The 24,138-nt window shown below is 34.4% G+C and overlaps 1 protein-coding gene across 1 annotated transcript; it reads right to left on the bottom strand.

Annotated features, from left to right (window-relative positions):
* Positions 1 to 1,562: 1,562 nt before the first annotated feature.
* On the bottom strand, positions 1,563 to 18,557 carry LOC144972425 (uncharacterized). Its single transcript, XM_078913592.1, has 6 exons — positions 18,437 to 18,557; positions 16,662 to 16,752; positions 14,657 to 14,790; positions 10,790 to 10,874; positions 9,296 to 9,468; positions 1,563 to 6,587 (listed from the first exon to the last, which is right to left on the bottom strand). Exons 1-6 carry the CDS (start codon positions 18,495 to 18,497, stop codon positions 6,520 to 6,522), a joined length of 612 nt encoding a protein of 203 aa, XP_078769718.1. The 5' UTR covers positions 18,498 to 18,557; the 3' UTR covers positions 1,563 to 6,519.
* Between the last annotated feature and the right edge of the window lie 5,581 nt (positions 18,558 to 24,138).

Here is a 24,138-nt window from a genome sequence, read left to right as displayed (position 1 = left end):
TATTAACCAGACTATAAACGTTCAAGATTACACATAGTTTTGTGTGTTGGTCCGTTATATTTCCGGATGGCAATGTTGTGAACTTCTTAACCAAGCGCATATTATCTATAGAAAGAATGCTCTTGGCTAATAAGCGCAAAATGATGATGATGATGACGATGATGATGATAATAATGATGATGGTGATGATGATGATGATGATGATGATGATGATGATGATGATGGCAATGATGGTGATGATGACGACGACAACGACGATGATGATGAGGATGATGAGGATGATGAGGATGATGATGATGATGATAACGACGACGACGACGATGATGATGATGACAATGATGGTCAAGCCTTTGTGCGTCTCGGAATGTTCAAGTGAGTGTTCTTAACCTCACCTAATGTCAACAAAATTGGGTTGGAAAGGACGCTAATCAAGACATGTCTTCTTACCATAATGGTTGTCATTTTGTCACAAATTTGCAGACACTATTTGGCACTTTCAGATTTTTTCTTTTTTTCTTCAAGAAAAAAAATTATGGCCAAACCACTGGTGTTTGAAGGTCTGATTTTTGTGTCAGTACCGTACTTCAACATTCATCTCGACTTTATATTTATTAATCTTCAAGATGTCTATAGCAATCAACAGATCAGAGGCTTACGTTTGTGAATCGTTTTACTTGATCCAAATATCTCGATGGATTCGAAAGTTATAGCCATTTAAAATTTTGTGCAAAGCCTTTATGGTTCAGTATAATAAACTATCTATCAGTTGTATGCTGACAAAGAAGTAACTGTACAATGCTCCGCCACAAAACAAGGGCGTAACAAGAAAATTGTTAGATGTAAAAAATTACGTTTAATTAGTTTATCTCGATGTAATAATAATATTATCTAAATAACATTAAAAACAATAAATATGCCTTTTTGGGGATGAAAAAACATTTTATTTGTCTGAAAGTAATCATAGCTACGTATTCATTTCCTGAGCAGTCAATTGGGCAGTTAAAAACAATAATGACAAATAATCTAATTGCGATAAATGTGAAAACATCATTGTTGGAATCAGCTTGAAAAATGGAGGAAAAGTGTCTTTGTCTCAAAAAAAATCGGTCGAGAAATACCTTTTTGTAATAGATTTGATTTTGAAAATAGATATCTCAAATTTTATAATTCTATGATAATTTCATTATTTTCTGGTCGATGTTCTTGATTTATATATCATTTTTTATTTCTCAATGAGACGAACGCGCTGATGTACCTCCTTTGATTCAAGCGTTTAAAACACAGGTTTTGTTTTTTTATTGTGAGTCCGACCTTACTAAGGAATTCATGAGTGTTGAGATAGTGACTTAACTATACATGCAAGACCTCGTCCTCAACGCCACAGTAGGGCTTCCATTCATCGCTTTTGGTCAACCGTGATCTTTGAAGTTACACAACATTTACCGCCTGTGATGCATGTACATAAATCAAGGGCTGAGCTGACACATGTTGACAACCGAGATATCGCTGATTTGTCAAAAAATCTTAGGATCTCATATAAGGACATAAGTTCTGGAACGCGATACCCCCCCCCCCCCACCTGTCAGTGGACAGAACTTTTATGATGCAATTAGGGTTAAAGTGTTATATCATGGCAGGCCCCATCCTCTCCTTCTATTCTGGCGTAGATGTAGACGAAAATAGCATTTCACATGTCATAATGACAAGTGGACAGAGTTAAAGGTCGAAACAATCCCAATCGTCGTCCAGTCTCTAATCTCCCCCGTTTGTGCAAACTCAGTATAGTTTAATGCAGAAAACATTTACATGTCATCGATAACTGTACGCATAGTCTGGTTTACACCATCAGCCTCACACTATAGTCTAATGCAGATAACATGTACATGTCACCGACAACTGTACGCATGGTCTGGTTTACACCGTCAGCCTCACACTATAGTCTTATGCAGATAACATTTACATGTCACCGACAAGTGTACGCATAGTCTGGTTTACACCGTCAGCCTCACATAATTAATTGTCCAAGGCAAATGACATTTAGAATGTCACCTACAATTATTATTATTTTTATTATTATTATTATTATTATTATTATTATTATTATTATTATTAGTAGTAGTAGTAGTAGTAGTAGTAGTAGTAGTAGTAGTAGTAGTAGTAGTAGTAGTAATAGTAGTAGTAGTGGTAGTAGTAGTGTGTAATGTGTTCAGCGCTAGAAGGCTGCTTTTCACAGAGCTCTTAAAATTACTTCATTTTACGGCTTTTTAAAGTATTATTTCTATACAGGACGGATTTCCTTTCATATTCAGAGGATTTCGTATGATTTTGTGCTGCTTTTGGCGAAAATTCGTGGATTTTAAACAATTAATTTAGCAATATTTTAAAGTTTTATAAATTTTTGCAAGGATTTTATCATCTATTAAGACCAATTTTGTTACGTTTTACGATTTTAAGGGAAAAAAACAGTGAGCTATTTTAATCTTATTACAACGGTCGACGATGAACACCGAGAATGACAACACCTAATTATTGTTATAACTATTCACCCCAACACCTATGTACAATACGACACACAATTATTAATACACCGAATTTAGAAATAGTGAACCTTTTAGTACAACGGTCGACGATGAACACCGAGAATGACAACACCTAGTTATTGTTATAACTATTCACCCCAACACCTATGTACAATACGACACACACTTATTAATACACCGAATTTAGAAATAGTGAACCTTTTGAGATCTATTAAATTATTCAAGGCATACAGAAAAATAACAAAAAGAGGAAATAAAGGTGGAAGGAAACAAAAAAAAATAGAACCCAAAGAAAACATCAAAAACAACTCAGTCAAATTAAAATGCAATAATTTAAATTCTACGGATAACAATCTAAAAATTCTAACAGTAAACTGTCGCAGCATTGTACACAAAAGAGCTGAATTCTGTGCACTCATTGATAAACATGAACCAGACATTGTCTGTGGACAAGAGTCGTGTCTAATTGACAATATCAAGTCATGTGAAATTTTCCCCAAAGAATACGAGGTATTCCGAAATGACAGAAAACTACCTCGAGAAGAAGCAAAAGATGAAGGAAGTGAAAATGAAGACGATGAGACCAGGCGACCGGGAGGTGGAGTATTCATACTCGTTGATAGAAAGCTCACAGGCTGTGAGCAAACAAAGTTCAAAACTGACTGTGAGATAATTTGGGTAAGCGTTAAAATCCAAGGCCATAAAAACATCCTTGTTGGATCGTTCTACATGCCCCATCGAAACGAAACTGACATCGTAGAACTGCAAAAATCGCTTGAAATAATAAACTCTGAAAAAACTCCAAACCAAATTATTCTAACAGGAGACTTTAACTGTCCTGATATAAACTGGGACGGTTTAACAACGTTATCTGTCTGTCCACAACGTGCAATACAACAAAGCCTCCGCGACATTACAGCAGGAGCGCACCTCACACAAATTCACGAAGAATGCACACGCGGTGACAAGATTTTAGATCTTGTTTTCGTTTCCAATCCATCACTGATCCATTCAACAACATCACAACCAGGAATATCAGATCATGCCTGCGTTGTTACTGAAACTACACTAAATCCCAATTATATGAACCAACCTCCCATAACACGATACCTTTTCAAAAAGGCCAACTGGGCCGCACTACGAAAACGAATCGAAGGACTGTCATAAGAGATCACACAACAGCACAAAAGCGGTATGGATGTAAATGAAAGGTGAAGCCATTTTCACTCCTGCCTATTCAGTGCAATCAAGGAGTCAATTCCCCAAAAAGTACATAAAATTACAAGAACGCCGTCGTGGATGAACAGGAAAATACGAGCACTACTAAGACGCAAAGCAAAAGCATTCAAGCGGGCTAAACTGAGCGGAACATGGGACACATACAAATCGTTGCAGCGTTTAAGTTGGCGTGAAATAAGCAGAATGGACGCACATTAACAATGTTATAGAAAAAGGACTTGAAACAAACAATACCAAGCCATTTTGGAACTACATAAAAAGCAAGAAAAACGATTCCATTGGTGTAGGCAACAAAAATAACGCAGAGAACTGCCGTCCAATCTCACTGACGTCTGTAATATCCAAACTATTAGAGCATATGATGAACCACTTTGAGAACAATGACATCCTAACTGACCTGAACCATGGGTTTCGCAAAGGATACTCATGTGAAAGCCAACTCCTAATAACTGTAAACGACCTGTTGGGATTCCAGAATGACAACACTCAGGCAGACATCGGCATCCTCGACTTTTCCAAAGCATTTGATACTGTGCCCCACCAAAAACTCCTGCAAAAACTAGAAAATTACGGAATTCGTGACTCTCTACACACATGGCTTTGTAATTTCCTCACAAAACGTACCATGAAAGTAGTCCTAGTCATCGGATGAATGTCCAGTCATATCAGGAGTACCACAGGGAACGGTGCTAGGACCCATACTATTTCTTTGTTTCATCAGTGACCTACCTCTACGAGTAAAATTTCAGATTAGGTTATTCGCCGATGACTACTAATATACCAACCAATAGAATCTGCAAATGATCAAAAATTGCTACAAGAGGACTTGAATAGTCTCGAACAGTGGGCTAATGATTGGGGAATGAAACTTAACGCATACAAATGCTACATCCTCAGCACAGCTAAAAAAGTACAATGAGGCCTACAAGTTAAACAACACCGTCCTGAAACAAGTCGACGATAACCCATACCTTGGCATCACCTTCTCAAAGGACTTGAAATGGGGGGAAACACATTAACAAAATAACTCAAAAGGCAAGCTGCACCCTCGCGTTTCTCCGCCGAAATCTTAGCCACGCCCCAACGTCATTCAAACAAAACGCCTACCTCGCACTTGTGAGATCACAATTGGAATACGGAGCAATTGCTTGGGACCCCTACCTGAAAGAGGATATTCAAAAACTTGAGAGAGTCCAGAGACAAGGCGCCCGGTTCATTACTGGGAACTATAAGAGCAGAACCCCAGGATGCATGACAAAAATGTTAGAAGAAAGAAACCTCATCAGCCTCCAACAAAGAAGAAAAGAAACCCGTCTGTTTTTCATGTTCAAGATTATAACAGATCAAATACCATCAATAAAGGCAGACTCCTTTTTCACGCCACGACCAAACAAAGGAAAAATCCGAGCACTCACTTTTGCCAACCATATAACCGAAAACCACATTGAGAGATGCGCCACAAACAATTCGAACTGCTTCAAAATCCCACACACAAGAACACAAAACTACAGAAATTCTTTCTTCATTAGAACTATCTCGGAGTGGAATGGACTGGAGAACTGGTCATCATGGTACCACACCTAAACGATTTCAAGGCCTGACTGACATGGGCCCGCGCCCAATGAGGACGCCGCTGAAATACAACCAGACCATTGGTTTCCTCAGCGCCATACAGATACAGATACAGTAGTAGTAGTAGTAGTAGTAGTAGTAGTAGTAGTAGTAGTAGTAGTAGTAATGGTGGTGGTGGTGGTGGTGGTAGTAGTAGTAGTAGTGGTGGTGGTGGTAGTATCATTATTGTTTTTAGACAAGTTGAGGGTCATTTAAGTCGGTTGATATTTGAAGGACGATTTTTCGAGCCAAAACTTTAAAATCCGTTGGTGCAGGGGTTTTTCCTCAAAGTACTGCAAAACAGTCGAATATTGTCATCATCTTCCTTCAATTCAATAGGCAATCTCAGTCTAAAAGATAAGAATTATCAGGACAATTGAAAACGTTTGTTATAGCCAAGCATCAGGGTGTGTTAGTTAAAACAACTGATTTATTTCAAATTGAAGCATTTTGTAAACAACTTTCTTATCTTGAAACAAATAGATATTATTATCTTGTGGGATGGAGTGGGAAAAGAGAGAGAGAGAGAGAGAGAGAGAGAGAGAGAGAGAGAGAGAGAGAGGTGATAAGTCAGTCAGTCTCAACGAAGTCGAAAGTCACTAACTTCCTCTTGTTGAAAACGAGTAATCATTTCTTTATATCCGTATCAGTTCTAAATCTCTTCCTAAATACCACCCCCAAACTGGTAACAGTATTAAAATTAGGGACTGTCTACTTGCAATATAGTACTGCAAATAACATTTCCGCGTCAAAATTGCTATTTGTGGTGGTAGAGACGCTCCCCTGACCTGAAAACCAAATCTTTTCTCACAGTGAACACAACACTGTTGGTGTTTTTTTTTTTGTTTTTTTTTTAATTTGTTTTGGTTTAAAATGGCAGTGTTGTTAAATTGCTTTAAGTTCAATGAGAGTGTGTTCGTTTGAGAAGTCAAGAAAACACAAGGTGATTATAAAAAATGGTAACTGAGAATTGAGATTTTGAACGTTTCAAGTTTTACTTCAAGTCTTCAACTTGACTAGATTGCCTATTGCCACAGGACACTTCTACAATTCGCTATAAGTCAAGTTATTTTTGAACGATTTCCAAAACTGAAAATCCTGTCCACGATATCAAACTCCAGAAAGTTGATCACAGGAAGTGACGTAAGATCAGCAACACGGTGGTGACAAGAGTCGTCATACATTCATAATGCACACCTGCAAATTAGAATTAGAAAGAGATTTAGCATGCTTAGAATAAACATAATTAATATCAATATGAAACTTAAATAAATTTGAGGGCGAGACATTACCGTTTCTCTGACTGCAACCAAGTCAAGCAATGGCGAGTGAGGTAAATAAGAGCAACGATAATAAAACTCAGATATTTATTTTCCCTCGCAAGCAAAATGATCATCCAGTTTACGCAGTAACCTTTAGACGCGTTTCTCACATTGCCTGTGTAGTCATTATCAAGTTAACTCCCATAATCTTGAAATTTGACGAAGTCCCAAGATTCTCCCCTAGTGGGCAGGGAGGCATCTACTGTATTTGTCTTCTTTCCCCCTTTATCTTCTTTCCAACATGCTTTCTGTTTTTGTCTTGGGATGAAATTACTTGTTTTTTTTTTTCTTGGCACTGGGCGGATACCGTAGCCTAGCTGGGAGGGAAACAGTCAAATATGTAGTTATCTAGTTTTAGAAGATGATATGTTTTCATTGTAAATCATCTCTCTGCTGTGCACTGTATTTTGTTTTATTTACATATTACATATGATTTGTAAATATTTAGTGAATTCCTCTAAGTGGAGACCTGTGCCTGTGTCTGGATGAGCCTTTTAGCTCAGCAAAAGCTAAATTTGACAGGATTATTAAAAGAGCTAATAAATTTACTACAGGATCCATGTCTTTTAATGATTTATATTCAGAACACTGCTTAAGAAAAATTAGTTATATTTTAGATAATCCAACTCACCCTTTAAATCTTCAGATCACTAAGTCGAACAGAAGTGACTGATTGTTGTCTATACGAACAAAAAGTGAAAGACACCTCCGATCATTTTTACCTTACAGTTGCGGAATTTTTAATAAGGAAAATAATTTATAAATTTTGGTCTATGTCTGTTTTAACTTTGAAACCTTTTCTTCAAAATTACTCCATACCCACAATTTTTTAAACATCAATTTATAAAATCGCTTACTGCAACTTTTCTATTGACCTTTTTATTCTACATTACGTGCCATGTAATTTATACTATGTAATTTTTCTCAGTCAATTTACAATAGTATTACACTGTCACTAATTCTTAGCTTTTTACTGATCTTTTTTTTTCTATTATATGTTGACATCAATATACCTTTTCTAGATATTTATATCTTTACACTTTTATAATCTGTATGCCCCTTAATTTACACTATGTAATTATTCTTACAGCCTACAATATTATTATACTATATATACCTATTACCAAATTTTACTTTACCACATTATATTTACGTATATTATGTTTATGTATGTATCATTGTCGGCATTTTATTCGTCTGTACAAAAATTTCCTTTGGAATGAATAAAGTATATTATTATCATTATTATTATTATTATTATTATTATTATTATATATTATTATCATCATTATTATTATTATTATTATTATTATATATATTATTATTATTATTATTATTATTATTATTATATTATATTATTATTATTATTATTATTAATCATCATCATCATTATTATTATTATTATTATTATTATTATTATTATTATTATTATTATTATTATTATTATTATTATTATTATTTATTATTATTATTATTATTATTATTATTATTATTATTATTATAGGTGATCTCTAAGTAATTTGATAGTGTGCTCTTAGAATCTACATCTGTTTCTCATTTGAACCAGTTTCCCTTTGTCTTACCTTTTCTTGGGTGCATTAATTGTTATTCTAGAACTTTTTACTATCCCATTTCTTCCTTTTTACTGGCGCTTATATGACCTTAATGTGTTGCCAGCGCCGTAAAACCCTTAAAAACAAACAAAACATATATAATAATAATAATAATAAATAATAATAATAATAATTATTATTATTATTATTATTATTATTTATTATATATTATTATTTATTATTATTATCATCTTATTATATTATTATCATTTCTATTATTATTATTATTATTATTTTATTATTTATTATTTTATTATATATATTTTATATTATTATTATTAATATATTATTATTACTATTATGTATTATTACTATTATTATTATTATTATTATTATTATTAATTATTATATTATTATTATTATTATTATTATATATTATTATTATTATTATTATTATTATTATTTATTATTATTATTATTATTATTATTATTATTATTATTATTATTATTATTATTATAAGTAGTAGTAGTATTAACATCTTGAATATCATCATCATCATCAACACTATTATTAAATCAGATTCCCTTATATCAAATACTTAGGGTATATCGTGCTGTGTTGATGCTTTTGTTTCAAACACCAAAAAATGATATGGTCTCTATTGCTTTTATTTGTTTGTTTTTTGTCATTTCTTATGCTTACTTTCACAATATTAATTTTCCATTATGAATTCATTGAATATTGCTGTGTTTGTCTTAAGGTGTCAAAAATTCAAAATTTTGAAATATATCAATTCATGCCTCGTAACGACAATATACCAAAAGTGTGATGTAAAAATAATGATAGTTCCAATCTGATTACAATTATAAAGCCAGTCTTTCGAAGGACTCTATACACGTACTAAGTGCAACTGATCTTCTGGTTTTATAACGATGACTCTTATTTTCTAGTCTAACTAGATTATGGTTGTCTCTAAAAAAAATCACCCATCCTTGCTATTTTTTACTACTCTTAATCGTAAGAAGTTACCTATACATCCTGCTACCGTAGATTTAAATAACGGATTGTTAAGGGGAGTTGTCCAAAAGATTTCATTTTCTTTGCAACTCTCTTCAAACTGTCGTATTCCTGTTCTGTTCTGTGGTATCATTGGGCAGATCTTTTCCATGTCTTCCAAACAATCCTTGGCGTATTGAACAATCCTGTAATAGAAACAACATGTGTGGTTTTAAATTTACTAAAGTCTGTTCCACAACTCAGTGCGCATGCGTTGACGTGGATATCTTTACAACCTCCTAATTAATATTCATGATATTTGGCTCAAACACTAGATTTGTTAGTGACATCAAACTGATTTTTTTTCATTGGTTGCAGTACCATACTTTGGGATCTTTCTTCTTTACGGTATCTAAAAAACGAAGGTTCTGTATTGAGTGAACTTTTGGATGGTTTACGTTAACAACATTATTATACACAATGAATTCTGTTGTGATTACGATCACTGAACCTCCCATATGCATTAAGGACTGGCAACGATTTGTTTTAATTATTATACTGTCGTATTGTGAACATAGATCGAGACCGACGTGTACTTATTTGCCTGTATATATATATATATATATATATATATATATATATATATATATATATATATATATATATTTATATATAACAATATAGTTTTATATTTTTTAGATTTGCCATTATTTTTGCGCTCGATGGCGTATGGTTTACATTTGCTGTTCGGAACCACGTTGTTCCCCAACCACATTTTAAAATGATTGATACACTAAATCTGATAAACTTCAGGAATAAATATATCACCCAGAAGACTAATACGTCACGATTAGATTGGTATAAAAATTCAAATTTGAAAAGTGAATAAGCACTAAAATGAATGGACAATACAGAGCAATTTGGAACGTGGTATCCAGCAAGGCTTATTACATTTAACATTATAATGGTAATAATGATGTTAATGATACTGATATTGATAATTATTACGATAATGATAATGACAATACGATTCAATAGTCTGATGTCACTCCGCCCGGCAACGGCGGCCATATTGGTTCTTAACAAAGAAAATCATTACTTTTTATTTTTCATGCTGGTAGAACTTTTCATATGCCTTGTGATCAGAATGTGTAAAAGTCAAAACATGATCAAATGTATGTGTTTTTTTCCTCTGGATACCCTTTATGTTCGCCGGAGAAATATTTCATACGGGCGTCTGCCATTGTTCCGATAGTTTAGAGCCAGTGTTACTAAGTTAGCATGCGCCATTAGGAAGGAAGTGACGTTACGACTGTTGAAGAGTATTATAATATTGATAACGATAATTGTCACAAAAATATGATAATAATAAATACAATGATAATGATAATATTAACGATATTAATAATGATAATGATGATATTGATGATAATGATAATACTGATAATGCAAATGAAAATTATGAATATGACAATTATGGTGATGATGATGATGATGATGATGTAGTTAAGAGAGTGTAAGACTTACGAGCAATCTACTTCTCTGGTCGTGAGTTCTGATTTTTTAATTGGTTCCAAACACTCCGAAATCTTGTCTTGTCCACACATGGAATCTGGAATAATGAAAATATTATAAGCAAGCCTAAGTTTTGTTGGTGAAACTAACTGATCCTTTACTAATCTGTTCGTAACATCTGGCCATATCCGCTTTATTCTGCTGGGTCCAAGGCAAATGACATTTAGAATGGGATTCCTGGCCTCCCATAGTGGGCAGGGAGGCATTTACTGTGTCTTCTATCGCACTATATCTGTTTTCCAATTTGCTTTCTGTCTTGGTCTTAGAATGAGATTACTTGGTTTTGTCCTGGCCCTGGCCGGATACCATGGCTGAGAGAGAAACAGTCAAATGATAGTTTGTTTTGGGAGAGGATGTTTTTTTCCTTGTAAATCATCTCTCTGTTATGCAATGCAATGTGTTTTGTTTGCGTAATATATGATTTGTAAACATTTGAATGTATTCGTCTTCTTGGGGACAGGTGCTTGTTTCTGGATGAGACTTTTAGGAGATCTCAAACTAAGTACTGTGATGGAGTGCTCTTGGAATCTATATCTGTTTTCTGTTTGAACCAATTCCCCTTTGTCCTCTCTATAATGGGGTGCTTTAATTGTAATTCTAGAACTTTTTACTATCCCATTTTCGTCCCTTTTACTTACTGATATGACGTTAATGTGTTGCAAGCACCGTAAAACCCTTAAAAACAAAAACAAACAAGCTTTATCCTACCAAAACAGATATTTTATGGAATGAAACATTTTCTTCGACGAATTTAGTTCTATCCAAATAGTCGAAAGAACCAACCTGCGGCTTCAAAAGAATTGTCTTATAAGATTTTGATATCTGATGAAAAGATGAAACCTTTTGAATTAATCTACGGATGATATTTTTTCCTTGTAAATCATCTCTCTATTATTTATTGTTATATATGTTATTTTTAATGTATAATGTAACCATTTGAGTGTATTGCGCTTAGTGGGCACTTGTGCTGGTGTCTGGATGAGACATTTAGGTGATCTCAAACTAAGTGCACTGATAATGTGCTCTCGGAATCTAGGAGTACATCTGCTTCCTATTTGAACCAATTCCCCTTTGTCTTACCTTTTCTTGGGTGCTTTAATTGTAACTCAAGAACTTTTTACTATACCATTTTATTTCTTTTTACTGGCGCTGATATGACCTAAATGTGTTGCAAGCGTCGTAAAACCCTTAAAAAATAATCTACAGAAAGTAATCGTCTGGGTTTTTTCTTCGGGGTTGGGTTGAGGAAGGGGTTTGTCAATGATGAAATTTGTCAGAATCAGGTATAACAATAATAGTAATAATAATAATAATAATAATAATAATAATAATAATAATAATAATAATAATAATAATAATAATAATAATAATAATAATAGTAATAGTGATTATAATAATAATAATAATAATAATAATAATAATAATAATAATAATAATAATAATAATAAAACAATAATAATAATAATAATAATAACAACAACAAATAATAATGATAATAATAATAATAATAATAATAATAATAATAATAATAATAATAATATAATAATAATAATAATAATAATAATAATAATAATAATAATAATAAAAATAATAATGATAATAATAATAGTAATAATAACAATAATAATAATAATAATAATAATAATAATAATAATAATAATAATAATAATAATAATAATAATAACAACAACAACAATAACAACAACAATATTCCTGCTTTAGTCCCTAGCTGGAACAGAATAATATCTATTCAAACCAATAGGTAATCTAGTACTGTACAGATCTTTTCCATTCCATAATGCATTATGTCCAATCACCTTTTATCCCCCAGCCGTTCAAAACGATTAACATCAGGGAAATGTTCACTCTACCTTAAAGTATTTGAAAAAACGAGTTTTTTTATAGCTCAATATCCACTAAACGAGCTCAAAGTGCTTTACAAGGTGTCCCTGGCCAAAAGCAACATTTTACATGTAGAACGGGACATGACAACTGTTAATACTGTTAAGCGATATTACAAATTTTTCCGACAGAGACAACAGTGTTAACGTTTTACACCAAGAGGACGGTGAGAAAATGTGAGTAAAGAGTCTTTTCCAAGGGCTTGTATATGCGCCGAGCGAAGCTCGAACCCAGGACCTTCCAGTCTGAAATCGAGTATCATACCACAATACCACATATCCGCAGAAAGTAGTACATCATACATAGTACATCGTAACGACCCAAAAAACAAAATTCTAAATAAGGATGGAGAAATGAACGGAACGTTATATTCAATGGTGCTTTTAAAACTCGTTATCACGATTATATGTCTGAGAAAATCTTAAATTTTTAACCACCTTTTTTCTCTCTATTTCCAAATACCATTGATATTACTCAATCATTGCCTCTGGGTGGGGGTCTTGACCTTTCATAGTGTGCAAGGAGGTCACTTACAATATCCACTATCCCCTGTATCAGTTTTCCAACTTGCTTTCTGTCTTTGTCTTGGAATTAAATTATTTGATTTTTTCCTTTCCCTGGACCGAGTCCTTGGCTGGCAGGGAAACGGTTAAATGTATACTTATAGTTTAGGGAGATGTTGTTTTTCGGTGTAAATCGCCATGTTTATATGTATTGTAATATTTGTTGTTTTGAGTGTATTATGTAAGCGTTTGAATGTGTTCCGGATCCTGTGCTTGTGTCTGGATGTGACTTTTGTGTGATCTCAAACTTATAATGTAGTTTGCAATAGTAGCGGGTTAATGTGTTCTATCCCTGTTCTGTTTTCATTCTTCTGTCTCAATAGTACTTAGTTTGTCCTACCCTAGGCGGAGTTTCCAGATGTGCATTCTATCCCCTGTATTATAGTTTTTCAATTTCTTTCTGTCTTTGTCTTGAATGAGATTACTAGTTTGTCCGAACTGGCGGAGTCCTTGGCTGTAGGAAACAGTCGAATGTATTGTTATTTGGAGACATACTTTTATTCATTGTAATCATCTCTCTGTTATGTATATTATGTATTTATTCTTTTAACATATTATTTGTAAACATTTGAGTGTTTTCCATTTAGTGGGATTTTGGGCTTGTGTCTGGGTAGACTTATATGTGATCTCAAATTAAGAACTCTGATAGTGTGCTCTTTGAATCTACATCTGTTCTCTATCTGAACCATTTCCCCTATGTCTTACTTATCCTGCAGTCTTTTAATTGTAAACTGATTGTTTTACTTCTACCATTTTCTTCTTTTTACAGGCGTTGATATGTTCAAATGTTTGCAAGGCCGTAAAAACCTTAATAAATCAATGATACAACTAGGATATGCCTGAATTACATATTTCCTTTTAAAACAATTCCCGTTTGTCTTACTTTTATTGCGTGCTTTAATTAAATCAATTTTTTTTTACAATTTTCTTCTTTTATGCGTGAAATGACCTGAATGTGTCGCAAGAGCTGTAAAAACCTTAAAATCAATTAAACAAGCATTGCCTGTATCATCTCTTACAATGTGCCCGATTAATTGTCTTCATTTCTTAGTTCTGAAAAAATAATTCTTTGTTTTCATTTTGATATTCATTAAGCATATTAAAAATTAGCTTATACAAGTGAAAGAATATAACTTGATTTAATAGATCAAACTGACAAACGCTTAAAAATTGTTGTTTTTTGTAATCCGGGTACTTTGCTGCAAAAAATTTGAATTCATAAACAAAAAATACCAAAATTGCTGGTTCATCCTAAACAATCAAAATTTTGAGGCAATGTGTCCATAATGTGAATCACAAAATAGTTAAGTCGTAGAAAATCACTTGTAACTGAGAATTTAAACAAAAGACAGACCTGTGTTGTTGGAATTTTCCTTGCATGAGAGCAAGATTCTATCAATATTCTCTATAGAGCGATCCAATCTTTCCTCGTTTGATATACACATCACCTTCAGATCCTGTAGACACACCGAAACGTTTTTGAGTTTCCTGTAATAGAAAGAAAACACGGTATCTTTTTATTATTCATTCATTCACAGACTTCAAAACGTCTTTGAGGTTTATGTAATAGAAGGAAGACACAGCATCTTATTATTATTCATTCATCTGTACACTTCAACGCGTCTTTGAGGCTCTTGCAATAGAAAAATGACACGGTGTCTTCTTGTCGTTCATTCATTCATTCACTCACTTTAAATCGTCTTTGACGTTCCTGTAATAGAAAAAAGACAAGGTATTTTCTTATCACTCATTAATTCATTCATTCACTTTAAAACGTCTTTGACGTTCCTGTAATAGAAAAAAGACACGGTGTCTTCTTGTCATTCATTCATTCATTCATACACTTCAAAATGTCTAAGTTACTGTAGTAGAGAGAAGAAATCTTCTTATAATTCACACACTTCAAAATGTCTTTCATGTTCTTTTAATGAATGTCTACCCTGTCTATATGGACGCTTGCCGTGAATAATGTGTAGGTTACATCGAGCGTCTCAATCTATTTTTACTATTCAGTTATAGATTTGCTCCATAAGTCTCTGTCCAGTGCATTATGTGCTCTTAGATTTTGAAGGTCATCATGTGTGTCAATGTGCTGAGGCAAATGAATGTTTCCTTCAATGTTGAAATCAGTTCTCCAGTTGATTTTTCTAAATAGATTTCATATATTTTGAGATCTTGAGTCAATGTTGTCGGAAGTGAAGATGGTGTACGTCCTCTGTATTTAGCTCCTTGTTTGATGTAGACATCCATCGAGGTTTGTGCTGGAATATGTCCATCTCGTCGGAATACGTGATCCGAACAGTTTCCATCGTTGCTGCTTTATTCGCGTACTGACTGGTTGTACTCTGCATCTGTCATATACATCCTCATTACTGGTTTTGTCTGGCCAACGTAACTCAATAACTCGTCTCAATTGCTTCCAATGGAGCCCAGGGTGTCCAAAGTCTTTTTTATAAAACTCCACGTACCACAATTTTAAATCAGGATTGGCAGAACTAGCGCTTTGTTGAAGCGTATTTTTTTAAAAAATTAATGCTGTTCACCCTGTTTCAAACTTTGTGCAGTTCTCTGCATGCAGTTTGAGCTAGTATTTTTAATGTTTGATGTTTTCATTCTCATTAATTAAGTTTCTGAGTTTTCTTACACGTTTCCATTCCGTTTGTTTCTTGTTCATCATCATCATTTCCTTTTTCACCCAAGTGTTAAGTCTTGCCATGGCTGCTGTTGCCATTTCAATCCTTTGGTGAACAACACACCCACGTATTTGAATGAAGTAACTAAATTTAGGTTTTCACTCTTAAAATTAATTCTAGTCTGAGAATTTGCAACTTTTCGGATTTGATCTCCATCCCCTGTGCACAAGCTGTTTCTCTTAGACGATATGTCATTGACTGTAATTATGTTAATTGTTGTCATCAAGTCAATGTCATCTGCAAATCGAAGTTGCAAAGAACTCTATTAATAATGTGTCCCGGTACTGATAGATGTAAATGATGGGTCATCAAGTTGTAACTACATGACGATGATGATGATGATGATCATCATCATCATCATCATTATCATCATCATCATCATCACGATCATCATGATGATAAAGATGACGATGATTAACCTGATGAGCTTCGCTATTGCTGACTGTTGTGGTGATGTTGGTAGTTGAAGTAGTGTTTGTGGTAGTAGTAGTAGTAGTAGTAGTAGTAGTAGTAGTAGTAGTAGTAGTATAGTAGTAGTAGTAGTAGTAGTAGTAGTAGTAGTAGTTTGTAGTAGTAGTAGTAGTAGTAGTAGTAGTAGTAGTAGTAGTAGTAGTAGTAGTAGTAGTAGTAGTGGTGGTGGTGGTGGTAGTGGTGGCAAAGGCTTACGTGCAATATGAATATGGTCCATTAATCAGGTTCCAACACTTTAGGCGGTCGTCTTCTGTACAAATGGTTGTGGGGAAGATTGTATAATCTGCTGTTTAAATGTTAGGAATAAAATAGAAATATAAACAAGGGTATGATTTTTACAAATTCATTTGAGTATATTATATTTTAAAATGTATAGAGTTAATCGTTTTAATCACTGTTTAATCTTTAATCTGGATCGTCAGTTTTAGGAATTTGTAGTTTTTATAAACCTCTTCTATCTCTTTCTCAATTTATTTGTCATTTATAATTGCCTGATTCTCTTCTCTGAATATGTTCTTGATTCAACTGAGAGGGTAACAAAGGCTTTAGACAAGTACGTTCCTGGATAGACCGTAACCAAGGCCAATAGTGTACGATCCTAGTGAAAAAGGTTCATTCAAGTAATCTTCCGACTTAAGACGATAACAAAAACCTCTCAGCCAGGTGCCGTTTTTTTTTAGAACTGGTGGCTTTTACAACACTTCTGTTACCATGTACAAATTCTGAAACTTGCGAAGATCATAAGATGCAGAGAGACCTAAAGTTGCTCTCATTTACACTAGGGTAAAATCAGTTCTACGTTGCCTTAGAAGACTCCAAGAGCAACGTCGGGAATGGGTACAACGTCTTTCAGTGCTTATTAGGGACGTGTTTCATATACATTTTTTCTTACCTCTATCTTCAACCAGTGAATGCTCCCTAGTTTCTAATTTAACGAGATGACATTTCCTAACTGAGCCTTGGATACGCAGGCGACTGCGTCTTAGCTCACGACATCGACGAACGGGTTCGTCTTGAGAGCGCACCCAGAAAGAATGTGATAACTCTTAAATCCTGCTTTCACAAGAGGCATCTGACAATTAACGCTTTGAAATTTATACCCACCGCTTTCAGTCTACCCGACGTGGGGAATATCTGAAACCTTTAGGACATCCGCCTTGCCACTATGCTATCCTACTGTGAGTATTGCGCCCCCGGAGGGTAGAAGCAGGAACGTTGATTTGCTTGTTGCACTTAGTCCATGTACATATTTCAGGATCGCTGGTAACAATGCCCAAGAAATGGGACATATGATTGCAGTAATCCAGGCCCGATGTCCGGCCTGGCATGATCACCCTTTTTTTTTTATTTTCCCAACAGCATCAACAGACATCTAAATGTCTTAGCTTGTAAAGGGACTGCATATACCAGGTGTAAATCCACATGCATAGATTCAGTCTCTCGTACATACGGAAATGTCGTCGTCTTCTTAGAACGTTGGGATTAGTTTTCAGTCTTCTGTACCAGGACGAGGAGACATTAAGTATCGTCTTGTTCCACGTTGAATAGCGATTCGAGTACAAAGTGCTGTCTAGACAGATCATAAATATCATTGAAGTGAGACACAATTAGAATTTGCTACCAAAAAGTCGAAACCAAAAGATATTTTTCAGTCTTCATTAAATAATCTTTTGAATTGTCGAGGGCGGCCATAGTAATCTATTGATTTTTAAGGGATTAATACCTGTTTAAAAAAATTCATTCATCAGACGGACATGTAGATTAAATTCCATTCAACTTAAAGCTTTATTGTTAGTTAATTGTTAATAAAAATCATTGATTAACGTGGAATTTCCAATGAACAAATTAAAATGTTAAAAGCAATAATAAATCAAAGCAAACAAAAAAAAATAGATAAAGATAAATAAAAATATATAATTAGATAAATGAATAAATTCATAAATAGATATTTTTTAAAAAAACAGACCTACCTTCACATTCAACGAATGCCACTTTTAAGTCCTTAATCATGTTGTTTAACAGTTCTGTCATTTCAGGATCACAACGATTATTTTTATAAATATCCTTGACGCACTGAACTGTTCGTTCGAGAGTCCTAGTAATAATTACATGAATAAAGAAATATATTGATACAATGGCATGAAGTCCAACAGATACTTGTCTATTCTACCCTTTTCCTTCTCTCTATCTAATCTCTATCTCTTTATTTCTCTCTCTCTCCCTCTCTCTCTCTCTCTCTCTCTCTCTCTCTCTCTCTCTCTCTCTCTCTCTCTCTCTCTCTCTCTCTCTCTCTCTCTCTCTCTCTCTATCTATCTATCTATCTATCTACCTACCTCTTTTTATCTCTATCTATATCTCTATATCTCCATCTATCCTTCCTCTACTGCCTCTCCCCCCCCCCTCTCTCTCTCTCTCTCTCTCTCTCTCTCTCCTCTCTCTCTCTCTCTCTCTCATATATATATATATATATATATATATATATAATGGCATTTATATAGCGTTTTTCTCCGTTGTTACAGGCTCCAATCGCTTTACAGTGATATAAAACAAAACATATTACGGTAAGACAAGTGTTGATGGAAAAGTGATTTGAATTCAATTTAACAACAAAATAGTATTGCAACTTTTGACGTAAAAAGATAAAACTTTAAGCGATATTTGAAAGTTTTCAACGGTTCCGAGCACCTCACCTGTGATGGGAGAGAGTTCAAAAAATGGGGGGTCAAAATTGAAAAAAAAATGTTCACCTAATTTACGCAAGGTCTTCGATTTGACAAGCATTGATTGGTCATTGATTGGTCATTGATTGGTCACCTCAAGTTTATATATATATACATAATTCAAGTGTTGAATAAAACTTGAACTCAATTACAATGATCTTGATACTCAGTAATCTTTTTAGACTCATAGAAACCTCCGCAGCGCTTTTTTCTGGGGGGGGGGGGGTTATTTTCTGAATTTAAAGTGCTTTTAAAACATTTATAGTAGACGGACCCCGTCCAAAGTTTGAAATCTAATTAGGGTTGTGCATTGCCTAAGTCGAATTTTGTTCACTATAATATACGATTCTTACAATATTGCTTTTTTAAAATTCAGGACGCGTTCCCAACCGCTGCACGAGCTTGCTAGTACGCGTTGGGAACAAAGTTCGAATTCCAAGACGCAAGAGTGTAAGAAATCTTTTGTTCTACCCCTCAATTGATTCTGATTTCGTCATTTTTGAGGGAAAAAAAACATTTTTGAAAGACTTAAATGATATTTTTCTTTTCTTTTTTGCAAAAACATAATTTTAATGAAATGTGACGTTTGATAATCTGGCGTCACAATTTATTATTGTTAATTTGATATCATTACGCCGTACTGTTTAGGGGGAGGGGTCGAATATTTGACAACTAGCCCGTCTCAAGGAGACCGCACAGACTCCCGCTATCTCCAAAGGCAAGCAATTTTGAAAATGCTTACCCGAGTCCTATAATATTGCTCTTCAGGGTGTTGTCAACTATTGCAATACATCAGGTGACGGTGATAGGAAGCAGTATATTTTCTGCGTGTCACTATTATTAGCATATGAGGTTGGGTGTGATGAACCAAGCAGTCTGTGGCACCCGAGACAGCTCTATCCTTCTCCCGCGCTTTTTTTTTTATTCTACCTTAACGGTTAGGTTATGATCATACTTTTCTCAACGTTTCATTAAAATTAAAGGCTGAATATTTATCTTAAGAGGTTCGTATTACTTTCCGTTGCAATATGAAGGCAGTGAACTTGGTCTTCTTGGGTAAGCAGTACGTACTATGCAACTATGGACAGCACGTACCTTATATATATATATATATATATATATATATATATATATATGTTGTGTGTGTGTGTGTGTGCGTGTGTGTGTATGTATGTGTGTGTGCTTACTATGCTTCTAAGGACAGCACGTGCCTGATAATATAAATATATATATATAAGTAAATACGTGCATACGAGCATACATACGTACATACGTAGTCCATACTTAGTCCACACGTACGTACATACAGATTTACGCACATACAGACGTACGTACATACAGACGCACGCACATACAGACGTACATACATTACATTCATTACATTTGACTAAATACGTATAAACGTGTATGCGTGCCTGCTTACATGCGTATGTGCCCACATAAGCGCGTGCGTGCATGCATACGTGCATATATGCTTGCATACATTAATCATATATACACGCTTACTTTCTTGTATACGCATATATACATATAGCTGTTATATATATATATATATATATATATATATATATATATATATATATAATTATGTTTTTTGCGCCACGACATCATAAGATATCGTCGCCTAGGCATTCCACGAAGGACTATAGATAACTTATCAAACAAGATGTCTGATGTCAACAGGAATCACCCATGTTGTCCAAGTGAACAAATTGGGGGTTAATAATCTTGCTCAAGGAAAAAAAAGAAAGTGCCTGAAGCGGGGCTCGAACCCGGGTCATCCGGGTCACAGTGCAATGCCTTAACCACTCAGCCACTTCGCCCCCCATATATATATATATATATATATATATATATATATATATATATATATATATATATATATATATATATATATATATATATATATATATATATATATATATATATATATATATATATATATATATGTGTGTGTGTGTGTGTGTGTATGTGTGTGTGTGCAGAAACGCATTTGGGCATACATGGTTACACGTATACCCGCTAACAGGTATACACACAAACACAAATAAACGTAAACATGGATATATTGCATACTTTCACTTTGTGCAAGACATGTGAAATATCGTTAAACATTTAAGTGTTTCAAGTCATTTTTATGCTTTATCCAGAATCTATTTTTATTTAATCCAAATTGCTTCATCTAGATCGGAGGGATTTTAGTACTGATTTTTATTTGGCTGGAAGAACAAGATAAAATGCTAGAATTTTACGCAAGTACGCTAGGAATTGACCAAATAAATAACAATGTAAAATTGAATGTAAGTTTCAAGTTAATTACGAAAACATCCTGTTTGTTTATAAAGGGGAAACCCGAAACGCCCATTTTATATGTTTTCGTAATTAAATTGAAGCTTACATTCAATTTCACATTGTCATTTATTTCTTTGAGCTTCCAGCAGCAACATTTACATTATGAATTGACCTAAATTCAAGTACTCACTTGCAATAAAAATCTCCTTCTGTTAGTTCAATCATGATATTCATGCAGGACTCCAGTCTTGAGAATGTGCATTTGGTGTGAACGCCTGTTGGAATTATATTGATTTTCAGGTCTATAATATAAAGAAATTTATATTAAGCTAATATCAAAATAAACGATGCACGTGTAATATTATTGAATTAATAATTTGAATAAGGAACCCATTTGTAAAGCAAGCAAAGTGAGCATCTTAATCTATTTTTTTTTAAATTTTAATAAGTTCCATGCACCTCCAATTAACTAAATAGCTCTTATTTCAAAATATTCGGCGTTATACATCAAAACACGCTTTGAAACAGTGACATTCAAGATCAAAACACGGTGCGTCATTGGTGTAAAAAGTGTGCTTTGCAAATGAAATGAAACAAGATCAATTTTAGATAATCGGTTCTCGGCATTTTCTTCTAAATAATAATGTACGTTTATACAAGCTTGGAAACTATTCACAAAACCTCATTAATGGTACTGTATTTTAGATGAAGTAAAACCTCTAACCACTCTCAAAATCGCATATTTCTTGTCAAGGCTAAAATTCCCTTTGCAGGGAATTACAATCAGGCATTAAATCCTCGAGGAAGACATTTACATGGATCTTAGATGGATGTAAATATCGAGTTTAATCTTTGCAAGTAATAAGTCTATTTTTTGTGCAAGCCCATCTGTGTCCATTTATTAAATGCGTATTCTACTATGAGTGAATGGTGAATAGTATACACTTTAAATTAGAGCTGTAATAAGATTAACGCTATGATGCCATCGACATAATTGAACTTGGACTATGCAGAGAGTTTTCCACTACTCTTATCAGAAGACTTGCACACGACAGCAAATTAAATGAAAATGAGACAAAATTTCAAATACAGATCCATTGCACATTTCTTGAAATTCACTAAACGGTGGATGGTCAATAATTCACTTTCTTGGACAGCATTTGGTGGCTGCCTAGATACCAAACCAGATATTCGACTTTCTCAAAAAGATTTGGGGAACATTTGGTCCTGTGTTGGAAAACCAAAAGTATCATCCAGAAGATTAATGGATATTCCAAAACAAATTTAATGTTTACGACCAATCTACGAGGTCTTCTATCTGTTTACAATCTCAAATGATGACTGGGTGACCAGACGTAACGTCTCTTGAAAGTCTCCTTTAAAGGAAAAGAGAACAATCTTTGGGCGTTTTTGCAGCACGTCTGTCGAAACATTGACAAAGAAGGCTCTTCAGTCGACATCACAATAGGAGAGAAGGCAAGGCCGTCCCATGAAGACTTGATCCTGAGCTTTTATATAGCGCAATATCCACACAACGTGATCAAAGTGCTTTTCAAGGAGTCCCTAACCAACAGAAACACTTGACATGTAGAACGAGACATGACCCCTGTTGGGCGATATTGCAGTTTTTATTCGGACGATGTTAAAGGCCAGGTACTCATTTTACACCTGAGTACGGTGAGAGAATGTGAGTAAAGAGTCTTCTCCAAGAACTCAACTATGCGCCGATCGAGGCTGAATCCCTGGACCTCCCGATCCGAAAGCCACAAGACCACATAGCCGCACAAAGACCTAGAGACGTACCCTGAAGCAGAGACGCCTGAAGCAGAGAGGCCTATCTTGCGAGATGGCTCCAAGAATAACAACTGAAAAGACACGTCGAAAAGCAGTCAAACTAACCACTGTGTTATCCACTAAGGATTTACGTGGAAATGACATAAAATAAAAATTTCAAGTTTATTAAATTTTAGTGATATGCAATTTAGGAGTCCTAAAAAACATGTCACTATCAATAGCCATGTGCCTAATTACACCTCACTCAATAAGACTTTGTGGAGGAAATAACAGCATGATTAGGTATGATATAACTGATGTCGATGGCCAAGTGGGATGAAAAGTATGATTGTGTTTTTTTTGTAATCAAGTTAAGCGATATTGAGAAGAGTAAATGGCCAGACGGTGATTATTTTTACAAAATTGTGGACCTTTCTCGTACTATTCCTCTCAACTATGACAACTATGGTGTTTATGACTACGTGGCTCTATGCAGCATATAATATTGGAATCAAACAAAGGGCAGGGACAATCCCAATGGCTCAGTAGATAAGCCACCACTTCAAAACTTAACTGATTGTTTCAATCTTGGATGTTGTCGATATCTTTTCGGACACCTGCTTTACTCTCTACTCTCTGTCCACACAATGGTAATCGATCAGCTGGGTTATTTCAAATGGCGGAAAGAATGTTTCGCCCATAATGCGTCTAATCAAAGGAAAAACAATCAAATGATTTGGTCGCGGTTTAATGTTACAGAAAATGGATGTCCAGGTCAGACGCAGAAAGTGGCGATGGGTTGGCCATACCCTGCGGAAAGAGCCCTGTAATATAACCAAGCAGGCTCTTGAATGGAACCCACAGGGCAAGAGGAAACGAGTTCTTCC

Source organism: Berghia stephanieae, chromosome 5, assembly GCF_034508935.2.
Source record: "Berghia stephanieae isolate SIO BIC M18660-M18661 chromosome 5, UCSD_Bste_1.3, whole genome shotgun sequence".
Classification (NCBI taxonomy): domain Eukaryota; kingdom Metazoa; phylum Mollusca; class Gastropoda; order Nudibranchia; family Aeolidiidae; genus Berghia; species Berghia stephanieae.
The sequence above is the reverse complement of the archived record's forward strand: the minus strand, read 5'-3'. Positions and strand labels throughout refer to the sequence as shown.